General features: G+C 43.7%; 1 protein-coding gene across 1 annotated transcript in view; it reads left to right on the forward strand.

Moving 5' to 3' along the window:
- The first annotated feature begins 4,261 nt into the window (after positions 1-4,261).
- Positions 4,262-14,098, forward strand: part of rtn4b (reticulon 4b) — a 40,366-nt gene continuing 30,529 nt past the window's right edge. The window contains exons 1-2 of the mRNA XM_083923196.1: positions 4,262-5,050; positions 13,617-13,670. Coding sequence (XP_083779322.1) covers positions 4,465-5,050; positions 13,617-13,670 — 640 coding nt within the window. The 5' untranslated portion in view covers positions 4,262-4,464. The remainder of the gene's footprint in view (positions 5,051-13,616; positions 13,671-14,098) is intronic.

A 14,098-nucleotide genomic window follows, 5' to 3' on the forward strand; every position in this document is an offset into this window, starting at 1 on the left:
GGGGGCCTCTGACACGTCCGTGCCCAGGGCCCCGTTGGCTCTGATTACGCCCCTGTATGTTGATGCCTCAGCAGAATAAATGCTTTTGGGTGCAGCCTGCGAAGAGTCACAGGTTCGAGCACCAACGGTAAACGTCGGCTGATGACGCAGAAAAGAGTCGGTTTACACTCATGAAGAGAAACACGAGTGAAAGATGAGAGAGAGTGAAACTGCTCCAGAGAGTTTGAAGCTTCATCACAGACTCACACACTCTGTACTCACACTCTCTTTACTCACACACTCTTTACTCACACTCTCTTTACTCACACACTCTTTACTCACACACTCTTTACTCACACACTCTTTACTCACACACTCTTTACTCACACACTCTTTACTCACACACTCTTTACTCACACACTCTTTACTCACACACTCTTTACTCACACACTCTTTACTCACACACTCTTTACTCACACACTCTTTACTCACACACTCTTTACTCACACTCTCTTTACTCACACACTCTTTACTCACACACTCTTTACTCACACACTCTTTACTCACACACTCTTTACTCTCACACTCTTTACTCACACACTCTTTACTCACACACTCTTTACTCTCACACTCTTTACTCACACACTCTTTACTCACACACTCTTTACTCACACACTCTTTACTCACACACTCTTTACTCACACACTCTTTACTCACACTCTCTTTACTCACACACTCTTTACTCACACACTCTTTACTCACACACTCTTTACTCACACACTCTTTACTCTCACACTCTTTACTCACACACTCTTTACTCACACACTCTTTACTCTCACACTCTTTACTCACACACTCTTTACTCACACACTTTACTCACACACTCTTTACTCACACTCTTTACTCACACACTCTTTACTCACACACTTTACTCACACACTCTTTACTCACACACTCTTTACTCACACACTCTGTACTCACACACTCTGTACTCACACACTTTACTCACACACTCTTTACTCACACACTCTTTACTCACACACTCTTTACTCACACACTCTTTACTCGCTGCACCTCTGCTGGAGAACGGCCAACACACACAAATCTACCTGTGAACACGCGCACGAGGCTGATTAAACCCTCAGTGCGGTGTTGGAGGAAGATAAAAGACAAACAAATCAGACTTTACAGCTTTTGGAGAAAAACACACGTGGAACGAACCTTTCCTTAATACACACTCCAGTGTGTGAAGAGTTTTATGGGCTTTCGTGTCAAACAGTTATTTGTTTAAGAATTTTTTTATCATAAAACTGTATGTGTGTGTGTGTGTGTGCGTGTGTGCGTGCGTGTGTGCGTGTGTGTGTGTGTGTGTGTGTGTGCGCGTGTGTGCGTGTGCGTGTGTGTGTGTGTGTGTGTCTGACTGCCCCTCTCATCTGAGTATTTTATTTTAAGCCACAGGAAGTGAAAGCTAAGACGTGGACGCTCTCGGGGGAGGGGGAGGCGTTCATGTCGCGGGGCAAACTGAGAACACGTTAACATGGTGTGTTGGCCGTTCTCCAGCAGAGGTGCAGCGAGTAAAGAGTGTGTGAGTAAAGAGTGTGTGAGTAAAGAGTGTGTGAGTAAAGAGTGTGTGAGTACAGAGTGTGTGAGTAAAGAGTGTGTGAGTAAAGAGTGTGTGAGTACAGAGTGTGTGAGTCTGTGATGAAGCTCCAAACTCTCTGGAGCAGTTTCACTCTCTCTCATCTTTCACTCGTGTTTCTCTTCATGAGTGTAAACCGACTCTCTTCTGCGTCATCAGCGGACGTTTACCGTTGGTGCTCGAACCTGTGACTCTTCGCAGGGCTGCAACCAAAAGCATTTATTCAGGGGCGTAATCGGAGCAAACGGGCCCCTGGGCACAGACGTTTCAGAGGCCCCAACTCTGTCTACACAAGAACAACACACTCAAATAAAATAAGAGAAGACATTTAGCATCGTGTGTGTGTGTGTGTGTGTGTGTGTGTGTGCGTGTGTGCGTGTGTGCGTGCGTGTGTGCGTGTGTGTGTGTGTGTGCTCCTGTGTGTGTGTGTGTGTGTGTGTGTGTGTGTGTGTGCGTGTGTGTGTGTGTGTGTGCGTGTGTGCGTGTGTGTGCGTGTGTGCGTGTGTGTGTGTGCTCCTGTGTGTGTGTGTGTGTGTGTGCGTGTGAATAAACGTTCTTGTCAGGAGATACTTCCACTGTGGGTTTGATGGAGACGTGCAGATCACAGACTCAGACTGAGACATCTCTCTCTCACGTTATCATATGTTGTCCTGCTCCATAAATACTCACACACACACACACACACACACACACACACACACACACACACACACACACACACACACACACATATATTCTCATGTTATATATATAGTGGCCTGTCATCAGCACGCTGTGTAACTCGAGTCTTTTCCACCTTCACTCGTCTCTGATGTGCAGAAACTGGGCGTAGAAGCATAAATGTTCATTTCCAGCTGCGTAAATTCAATTAAACCCAATTAACTCTGGAATGAGCCACGATACGTAGAGGATATTTGTGAAGTTGGACTTTTACTTTGACATTTTTGGGGTATATCTACTTTTACTGACTAAGAGGCATAAATTAAAATAGTAAAGTCAAGTTTAAACATGTTAAATTCATATTAAAGTTAAGAATTCTTTGTCATTTTTAATACTTTAGGCATATTTTGTTGACGATGTTTTAGAAGTTTGACTTTTACTTGTTTATTTTTTACACTGAGGTATTTTTACTTATATATTAAACACTTATTAAAACACTAGAGTAATGTAAAAGTACCTGAACATACATTAGATTTGTATGCAAAGAGGCATAAATTCAAATACTAAAGTAAAAAATACCTGAACATTGAACAGTACTTGAGTAAATGCACTTTTCCTGCTGCTTAAATGCAGTAAAAAAATTTTTTAAATGAGTCATTCTGTGTAACTTTTAATACTTTAGCCATATTGTAACCTTTTGAAAGTTTATTGAAGATTTTAAACTTTACTGCAACATTTTTACATCATGGTTTTGCTACGTTTACTAAACTTGTGACTTCTTTTCCCAGTTTCATAAATTAATGTTTTGAAATGTGACTCTTCTGGAATATTATTTATTATTATTGTTTTTTGTGGTATTGCTACTTTTACTTACTAAGCGTCATAAATTGAAATACTAGAGTAAAGCAAAAATACATTAATTTTGTACTTAATTACAATACTTTTCCAGTATGAGTCATTCTGTGTGACTTTAGCACACGTTATGGCTCCTAGAGGGCACTTTAACACATGTTTTGGCTTCTAGAGGGCACTTTAACACACGTTTTGGCTTATAAAGGGCACTTTAGCGCGCGTTTATGATCCTAGAGGGCGCTTTAAAACGCGTTTTAGCTCCAAGAGTGTACTTCAGCACACATTCTGGCTTCTAGAGGGCACTTAAGCATGCGTTTATGATCCGATAGAGTACTTTAACATGCGTTTTGGCTCCTAGAGTACTATAGCACACATTTTAGCTCCTAGAGGGCATTTTAGCAAGCATTTTGGCACCCATGAGGGCACTTTAGCACATGTTTTGGCTTCAAGAGGGCACTTTAGCACACGTTTTGGCTTCTAGAGGACACTTTAGCACATGTTTTGGCTTCTAGAGGGCACTTTAGCACATGTTTTGGCTTCTAGAGGGCACTTTAGCACATGTTTTGGCTTCTAGAGGGCACTTTAGCACATGTTTTGGCTTCTAGAGGGCACTTTAGCACATGTTTTGGCTTCTAGAGGGCACTTTAGCACACGTTTTGGCTTCTAGAGGACACTTTAGCACATGTTTTGGCCCACATGAGCACGCCAGTGGTTATAAGTTCTTATTGAAGACTGTCTTTATTGCCATACTTTTCCATTCAGGTTTTGCGACATTAACTCAAACTTGAGTCCATTACCCAGCGCTGTTTGTCTTTGAATGACGTGTTTTCTGCACAGTAGCAGGAGGAGTTAATGTAAAGAAGAGGAAAAAAAAGTTAAAGTTATGTAAGAAGTGCCGTGCTGGAGCTGGAGTGAGAACACACTGAACTTTCTGCTCCTGCTGAACGTTAACGGGGGTTTTACCGGGGGAGGAGGAGGCGGTGTCCCATTACACCTCCACTCTGCAGGGCGGGGTCCGCCTCAACTTTTGACGCGCTCTGATTGGCCACAGGTCACGTCACTCAGGGGTTAACCCGCAGGTAATTGGCCAGCGGGCACCCCCACCCCCTTCCTCTCAACTTCAGTGTCGCTCCGGGACTCGGGTCCGACTCGCTCAACGGTCGTGTGGCGCACTTGTGTCCAACTTTGTCCGGTGTCAGGAGCAGACGTACCGGAGGGAGTTACCGGTTCAACAGCTTGCTTTCGGTCCCCGGTGGAAGTTTGTAACACGAGGTAACCGTGTGTGAAACTTTTTCTAAGATATTTTGGGGGGAAAAATAAGGTATAAAATAAAAATGGCAGACGGCGAACACGTCTCTTCCACCACTCCTCTGTTCGGCGAGGAGGTGCACCACCACTACCAGGCCGAGCCGGACTCCTCCGAGCTGGACAAGCCCAAACAGGACCTCTTCAGCATGGATGATATTGTGGACTTGGTCGGCGGTGCTCAGGACGCCTTGGACCGCCACTTAGCTGAAGATAGTGCGCCACACGAGTTCACTCAAGAGGAGGAAGAAGAGGAGCCAGTGACGTTACCAGAGCCTGTCCACGTAACGGAGCCGGAACCGGTACAGAAGCCTGACCCAGAACCCGAAGTCGAGACCGCCACCCCGGACTCCACCAGCTTCTCTTTCCTCCCTGACACCCCTTCTTTAATATCCCTGGAGCCCGAAGTTGTCTCCCCCGTAGTCGAACCCGAGAGCACAAAAATCGCGAGTGAGCCCGAAGAACCTGCCGCTGCTCCGGAGAGCGACCCCCTCCTCCCAGCGGCCGAACCCCGGAAAGCAGCCCCATCCCCCGCAGAGGCAGAGGCAGAGGCACCAGCAGCAGCAGAGCGACCTGCGGTGACAGAGGAGGAACCACCGGCGTCTCCAGCATCTTGTGAGTGTCTCAACCTTTTAAAAAAAACAAGTATTAATTATTACAGTTGTACGTTTTAACGATTTAAACCGACGGATGAATGTTTTGTTTAATCACCGGTGCGGGTGAAATTCATTTTAACGCGGTTTTAACGGTAATTTTCCATCTTTAACGGTAATTTTCCACCCTCACCGCGAACGTTGGTTAGCATTGCGTGCTAACGATGCTACCACCGCTGAAGGGGAGCGGAGTCATTATGAAACCGACCTGCTGTTTGACAGTTGGAGGTCCCGCGAATGGGGGAAAATGCCCCTTATGTTTAAGTTTATATATTTAGTTTAATACATTGAGCCATTGTGGGTGTTTTTGTCCACATCCCCGGTGATGAAGCTAACAGGTTAGCCCCGGTCCCTGCCGTGCTGTGGTCTATGCGGCCCACCTGTTTTTGACACATAAGCTGCAGGAAGCATCATGTGAACTGTTGCACTATTGCACCATTTTAGCCCTCATCTGTGTGTCAACATCGGGCTATTTTAACCCCGATAACACACGTGGGGTATTAATAAGACATTTAACAGTCCCGCGCGTGATTTAATCCACCGTTATATTTGTCATTATTGTGTCAGCGCCCGTCTGCTCCGGTGCGTGCCCCGCCGCTGCTAACAGCGAGTTCCATTATCGGACACGGGCGTTTTTACCTTTTGTTTTTTGTCTGTTTTTAAAGCACAAACACAGGGAAAAACACACCGATTAAAGGGGTATTAGATACCCGGGTATCACTTTCCTGTGAGCTCGAGAGCAGGGCCGGATGGTGTGAGGTTTCTCTTGACCGGTGTCAGGTGGACTTGAGCAGACTAACGTGATAACATTCTGGATTATTCATCTGAAATGGAGATTTTGGTTAAGATAGCTATGGGATTATGTGTGTGCACTCTTGTATCATCTCAAGGAATAAAAGAAAAAAAGCAGCATGTGGGTTAAGGGCATGTCCGATAATGGGAGCAGGGTTAGCACGGTGTGCCAAAGCTGTAACCCAGAGATTAGTCACAACAAAGGAATCCGCTCTGCGTCCACTCCCTGTCGGCTTCCAAGCACTTCCATATGATTATCACACTGACCCCAACGCCTTCATCCAGTGTTGGGGTTTGTGTGCTCTGTTGCCGGTCTGTTTTTCAGCCCTTCACCCCCCCTCCCCTCCGTTTGCACCCAAACCAACACCCTAAATCAGGAAAACAGCCCAGCCCGAGGCCTCTGAGCCTCCCTGTGTCCTCTTTAAGATGCTACCACAGGTCTGAATGAGCTTCAAGTGGCTTCTTATTGTTAGGTGGATTTCTAAAAATGTGTATTTGTGCTGCTGTTGTTGTTGTTGTTTACTGGGATGTGGCAGATAGCAGGTTAACAGCAGGCCCGTCTCGCCTCCTCCAGGCATGGGAAGCAGGGTGGGGCTGCTTGGCGAGGCCCACTGATGGAGGTGGATAAAGCATGAGCTCCAGTTAGTCACATGTCTGAACAATAGACGCTCGTTAGTTTGTATTTCCCCACACTTTAAAGATAATACCTTTGATTTAGTTTCATTTTTAAATACATTTACTCCTTTTTTCATCACCGTAGATGGTATTTGAGACATTATCACTCACTTTTTCCTTTGTAAAAGTGACTTTTTTTTAATGCTTCTCGTCATTTACAAGGATATTTTTATATTTCATTGTCTCTTCATGTAATTATTACAGATGCAGCGACCCAGTTTATTCCGATCCAGTTTGATACAGATACCTAGGTCGAACGTATCGGCCGATCCGATCCTCCTGTTGAATGAATGAAGCGTAAACCCGTCCATGTGAGTGAAGGCACCAGGCCTGACATAAACATTTAGGTAACAAATAACCACAGATATAAATTTACTTTATATTATTTGTGTACATTAGCATCAAAAAGAAAGAAATAACACTTCCATGTAAAGTACAAACAGACATTTTCAATTGTGATATAAAATATAGCAGCTGCCTGAAACCCAACAAACAACGGCTTAATTCACTTGTTCAGAAATACAAAATAAACACGCTCGGAGCTCCGCGTGCTCTCTGGAATGGTGCTTATTCCAGTTTGTGGTGTTGAGTTGACCAACGTTGGCGCTGCAGATATCGCGTGTTGCAGTCGGAGTTGTTGGCGCATCAAGTTTAAGATGTTTCCAATTAACGGTCTTGGCTCGGTCCGGCGCTCGCTCCATGTTTGCTCATCGCTAGCTGCTGTATGTGCTGTGCGTAATGACGTAACCGGTGCTGCAAACATAGAATTGAAGTGATGAGATCGCTGTAACTGTATCGCTGTGTATGATATTAATAAAAAAGAAATGATTGGATCATCCGATATTCGATCCAGCTAATTAGTCAGAATGTTTTGATCGGCATTTTTCATCTCGTTCTGACGTCACACAGAAAAAAATATGAATCAGTGGAGAAAAAGACGGGGAGATTAATTTATAATGAAAACGCTGATCTTTAGTTGCAGCCTCGGGAAACACGGTTGTTGTTGGTGGTGAAAATTGGGCACCGTTTAGACACAAGTGTGGAAAATGTCCTGGAAAATCAAAAGGACCGGGCAGTCTGGTATCACCACACTGTCGTCTTTAATCCAGCGTCTTGTCTCTGAGTCTGAACGGTTGAGTCCCGCTGAGTCTCCACATCACACAGATTCACCCCGTCGCTCTAAAAAAAGGTGTCTGAAGTGAGTTTTCCTCCACCCCCTCTGACTGTGTGACCGACAGCCTGGTTAACGGCCGATCAGCGCCGGCCTACGTGTTATTTTTTTGGGTCACCTACATCTGTCGCTGTGCGTTTGTGCCGAGCGTGTGATGCGGTCAGGTGGATTAGATGGAGAGGGGAGATGTCAGACACACGAGTCACGGAGGCTTAGAGCTCAGTGTGTCAGCGTGTCCACTGTTGTTGTTTTCTCTGTATCCTGGTGAAGGCTGCACATAAGTGGGGTTAAGTGCTTCGGAGGCAGACCCCCTCCACCCAAAGCCACCGCACCAGGTTTCTACTCCGCCAACGAGAACCGCGTGTTAATTAGTTTCAGATCTCACCGCTTATCGCTGCGATGAGCACAGAGTGTCTCACGGTGGACAATACTTTCCCCCGATGTGCTGAGTCATCACATTAAGGCTGATTTTAGGGCGTTTACGCTGTTCTGGGACGGGTTAATATGTTAAAAAAGACAGTTAGTGGAGAGTTAGCAGGAAAACACGTCTTTAGGTATGAAATCTCTTCTTACTGTCGCCGGATTTGTCAAGAAGCTTTGATTTTGTTTTTAATGTTTGAACACTATTAAAGCTGGAACCATGAGTTGATCGACACAAAGATCATTTAAGCTTCAGGCGTTTTCAATCAAAAATACTATAAATTAATCTCAGGTTCCAGCTTTTCAAAATAAAAGAGTTGCTGCTTTTCTTTGTCACATATAATTGAAGTGTGATTGTCTTTGGCTTTTGGACTTTTCGTTGAACAAAACAGTTTTTCTGATGTAAATTGAGGTAAAAGTCGTATCGGCTCCAGAAATTCGGCATGGGGGGGATCTGTATCGGTCGATTCCTAGTCTCGGTTTGGAGATTATTTACTTTATGAGCTACAATACAACTCTGTTTTGCTTTTGAGTTAAAGGGATCCAGAAATTTCTGTTTAGCTTTTTGAGCTTTTGTGTGTGTTGGACTATTATCTTGCTCGTTGTTGTCTTTGTTTGCTATTTGATACTATTTTCCACGTATCCTTTATACTATTAGTGATCACTTTTGCTGTATCGGTCGATCCCTAGTCTCGGTTTGGAGAGTATTCACTTAAATAAGCTACAATATGTATTTCAAAATGTCTCGTAACTTGGCAACATAATGGCATAGATGGTCCGAATTTAACTCACATGTTAAAGGTTGGATTTTAAAACCATTTATTTACATAATAAGCTTCTAACATCGCTTTAATATTGACTGAAAAAGAAAAGTCTGGGAGTTTGAGTCTGGAAACTGTGTAGGAACCCTGTTATGTCCGTAACATTTAAAAGTTATTACAGGGCGAACATCCACACGACAAGTTATAAAATCTCTTCTTAATGTTAAAGAAGCTTTGATTTTGTTTTTAATGTTTGAACGTTTTCGGCTAAGGCTGATTGGGGGGGGATCTGTATTGTTCGATCCCTAGTCTCAGTTTGGAGATTATTTACTATATGAGCTACAATACGTCTGTAAAAATGTCTGGTAACTTGGCAACATAACGGCATAGATGGTCCCAATTTAACATAGGTGTTAAAAGTTGGATTTTAAAACCATTTATTTACATAATAAGCATCTAACATCGGTTTGATATTGACTGAAAAAGAGAAGTCTGGAAAAGTCTAGTGTCCAGTGCAGGAACCCTGTGATCATGTCGGTAACATTTAAAAGTTATGACAGGGCGGACGTCCACACAACAAGTTAGGATCGGTTTGAGCTGGAGGGCAGTTTCCCTCTCACAGCAACCAAACGTATTAAACATGTGCAACAAAGCGAACGGTGCTGGTTCTTGTTTTTCCAAAACTGCTGAATGTCAAAGAGTCCAACACCAAAAACATCTGAGTGTTTTATTTTAATCACAGTTGCGTTCTGTTGGTTCTGTAGAGAGAGACACTGATTGTTACTGCAGATATTCTGTCTTTAAACCAGCAGGACACAAAACCACTGCACTGGTAAACTTTGGTCAAACCTTAAATAAACACTGTAAAGAATGAGACTCGTGTTTTAAACGGACAGGAAGCAGAGAGCCGTACATTGCGTTCTTTATTTGAAGGGGACAGGTGAGTCGCTGGCCTGGAGTCATAAGTCAGTGTCACTGTAACGCGCTCCTCCAGATACTTATAGCTCAAGGAGGAGACGCATACCTCAGCGCGTAGAGCAAGGCAGTTAACCCGGCACAGCTGGAGGTTCAATTCCCACTGAAGGCAGAGACAAAAGGAACAACTCCTCTAAGGCAACTTTGTTGTTTATGAAAATACAAGTTTAAGTGCATTTCTGATGGTTTTATTGAAGTACAGATTACAGTGTTGGGCTTCAGATAACAATTATTTTATTACATTATTTTTTATATAATTGTTTGTTTGGCTTTTTTAAAAACTGTTGGATAATGATCAAATAAATAAAGCAATTTAAATAATAGCAGTCCAAAACCAAACATTATCATTTCCTGTGCGCCTGTTGAGACGTAGAAAAAAGGAGGGACCATGCGCGGACATTTCAAACAATGGCGGTGAAAGGTTCACGTTGGTGTGATGCGGAGGTGGAGTGTTTACTGCAGATTTGGTCGATGAAAAGATTCAAAATCAGTCGACAAGACGCACAAAAACTCTGAGGTCTACGGAAAGATCTGGAAACAAAGCCACGCATCGCCATGACGTCATCAATGCGTGTGACGTGTTACGGCGTGATGACGTATAGGCGGCAAGAAGCATTCTCCGAGGCCCAGGTAGTGTGAGTACAAACGGGCCAGGAGGGGGGGACAAGGACCCTAAAGCACGGGGCACGGGACGGAGGAACAGTGGGAGGGCGCCCTAAAACCTCTGAATTAGAGTTTGGACTATTCTGGAAATGATGTTTGTATGTGATGCTGAGTGAGCAGTCCACCTGTGCTGCAGTTTAAAGTTAATCGTGTGTTATCGGTTCAATCTCTCAGGTCTTCATCGTGGCTGGAACATAAACGTTGACAGCAGAGGTAACCAAACAACGCCCGATCTGTAAAATCATTTGATTTGATCATGAGATCAGCACAAATTTGAACTACAGACTAATTCTCTGAAGCTGCTGATAAATGTAATGCCAACAAATCCGATCATGAAATGAAGCCTTTCTTGTGATTTATGCAGATTTTTGACTGATTTGTCTTCTCACTCATGAAACTCTGATCATCTGTTGTTGTTTGTTGAATGCAAACACAGCCCCTCGTCTGGTTTCGGTGTTCCAGTGCCTTGCTTAAGAGCACTTCCTCAGTGCTTTGTCACCTTTTCCTGTCTTTATTTTAAAGGCTCCAGTGGTTTGAGTGAGTCACGCTGTGGGCTTCTTTAACTATTACTGAGCCAGTTGAGGTGGTTCAGGATCATCTGGTAAGGATGAACCCTGGGCGCCTCCCTAGGGAGGTGTTCCAGGCACGTCCAGCTGGGAGGAGGCCTCGGGGAAGACCCAGGACCAGGTGGAGAGATTAGATCTCCACACTGGCCTGGGAACGCCTCAGGATCCCCCAGTTAGAGCTGGTTAATGTGGCCCGGGAAAGGGAAGTTTGGGGTCCCCTGCTAAAGCTGCTGCCCCCGAGACCCGACCCCGGATAAGAGGCTGATGAAGCACCAGCGGACTGAGGTCTGGTTAGATAAGAGAAGGTTTAAGATGTTGCTGGTTCGATGGCTTCCTCAAGTGAGCATGTGAGCTCCTCCCTCGGTTCAGTACGACATAAACATCCATCCAGGAGGTTTCTCAGGTGGAAACTCCAGCTCTTTATGTTCTGTTTTGCTTTGGAGTTAAAGGGATCCAGAATTTGCTGTTGAGCTTTTTGAGATTTTGTGCGTGTTGGACTATTATCTTGCTCGTTGTTGGCTTCATTTGCTATTTGATGCTATTTTCCACGTATCCTTTGTGTCATTAGGAACCTTTTTTGCTGGCTTTGACACTGACTTGCAGCCCAGATTGAACTCCTACAGGCTTTTAAAGCCACAGACTATAATCCACCAAAATCTGTTTGTGGATAAATCTGAGAAGCAAAAAGTGCCGTGTAGTTTAAATAGTTGAACCTCTCAGGTTTTTATACTTTTATTACCTTTTTTTGGTGTGCTGTCACACTCAGGTTTGTCGATTTGTTAAAAGAACCAGAAGCGGTCGTGTTTACAGCACGTTGTCCTTTAATTTGATTCAGTTTAATTTGCTTTTATTGGCCGTGTGTTTTTACTTGCAGCGCTCAGAAAGGTTTCCTCTCTTTGGCCTCATCACTGATAAAGTCATGTAACTCATGTGGAAGTGTCAAAAATGTGCTGTGTGCTGTGCATAACTGCTGAAGCTTTAAAAGTATTTACACCATTATTTTTGCATGTTTTTTTTTATCGCCCTCTTGACTCTCACTTCTGTGAAACCTGAGGATTATAAAACACTAGACTTAATCACTTCCTCCTGATCCGAAGGGAATTCTTTCTTTCCCTGTTTCTCATCATGACGGCTGCCCTCTTTCGTACGCTTTCAACCTATTTTATCTTTCTCCGTAGCAAACTCTCACGTCTGTTACGTCTCTGCTGCGACACTGACGGTCTCCTCTGTCCTCCTCTCACTGCCAAATAAAACCTTTAACAAATATTCACATACCTGAGACAACGTTCAGTGATTCTTCAACATGAGCTTTAAAAAGTATTGAGCCATCTGAAGCCATTATTTTTAAAACTGGGTCAAGAATACCCAGCAGGCACCGACACGCCCCCCATTAGTTTTCCATAACTACACACAGGAGCTGTAATTAAGACGGCCCGGCTGAGAATCACTGACATACCATTATGTTACGCCGTTAGGTCTGGACAACAAGTCTTCTATCCCCATATAGATCAATTATTATCTCTGTAACAATAAATATCGCGATATAGCATCCTCTCTGGTAGGGTGGACAAAAAAATTAATACTCGGAAAATAATCGATGCTAATATTTGGTATCAGATTAGATAATAACTTGCAAAATTATCGATACTTTCGCAGGACACTCGTGACATTTGGCGTCTGCAGTGTCGTCTCTGCCTCCAATCGACACCCAGCAGCTTCGCTATCAGTTTTAGTAGAAAATGAACAAAGCAGGAGTGCCGTTTGGAAGTATTTCGCATACACAGCTAACGACCAGGGAAAGGATGTAAATCAAGTAGCACAACAATGTTTGCGAAGTGTCTTAAAGACTGACACCCCAATCTTTACGGTGGATTTAGACATTAAAGCTACCATTTACATTACCGTTACGTCTGTAGCTGTTATCCTTAAGCTAGAGGCTAATAATAAACAGAAACGCTAACGGCCGAGCTAAGAAGCTGACTTCATCAGTCGTGATGACACGATTGGGTCTGAAAAGACAGAAACAGTGGCAGCCTGTTATTCCAACTCTGTTTAATCAGCAACACTAGTATTGTGCCCCGTCCGCAGAAACACAGAAGATGAACCGAAATTTTTTTTTGTACGCATAAATCCCTGAGCTATACAACACAATAAAACAAACAAGAGAGTTTGAGCATCTGTCATATATTCACCCTCCAGTTATAGGTTTTATTTTTATTTTCAATACATCAGACAACTTTCTTAAAGTGTCAGTATTGATGTTTGTATTGTTCTAAATTGTATAAATTGTTTACATAACTCTGCCTTCATCTGTTGTACTTTTCGCCTCGAGTATCAAGTATTTTCCTGGATATCGACTTTGAAACGCGGTTGGTTTCCATGTTAGACTTTGAACGTCACTAATTTCCTTTGTAACGGAGAAGCTTCCCGTCTCTTCCCCTGGTCTTTCTCTTCTCGGGCTGACTAAACTCACTCTCTGCTGCTTTCTCTCGTTTCCTTCCACAGATGTACCTTCTCCTTCTAAAGCTCAGCCTCATCCTCTGATGCAATTCCCTACAGGCAAGTTCTCTCTGCTCGTTGTGTTTCCCCACGTCCTGCTCTTTCTTATTTTGGTTTCACCACTTCTTTAGTTCACTCCCCCCCCCCCTTCCTTTTGTCATTTAAGTGGCAAAAATAACCCTCTGCATGTAAGAAGCTGTAGATTTTTGTCGCCTATAAAGTCATAGGATGCTTGTTGTAGCTTAAAAACACTAAATTGGACGTTTGACTTTGCTTGTGTTGCATTGTGACTCACATGTGATTGCTGTCGTAGAGTAGATTGACATGAACTTACACAAGTAGCATAGTAGGAATAATGATTCTCCCCAGAGGTTGACACATTTTTTCACAATACTTTCTTTGAGGGGGATCATTATCTACCATCACTTAACAGTTTGTGTTTGTAAGACTGACTGATTGGGCATGGTTTATTGGCACCAGACCTGGGG

This window comes from Echiichthys vipera (genome assembly GCF_963691815.1).
Source record: "Echiichthys vipera genome assembly, chromosome: 11".
Classification (NCBI taxonomy): domain Eukaryota; kingdom Metazoa; phylum Chordata; class Actinopteri; order Perciformes; family Trachinidae; genus Echiichthys; species Echiichthys vipera.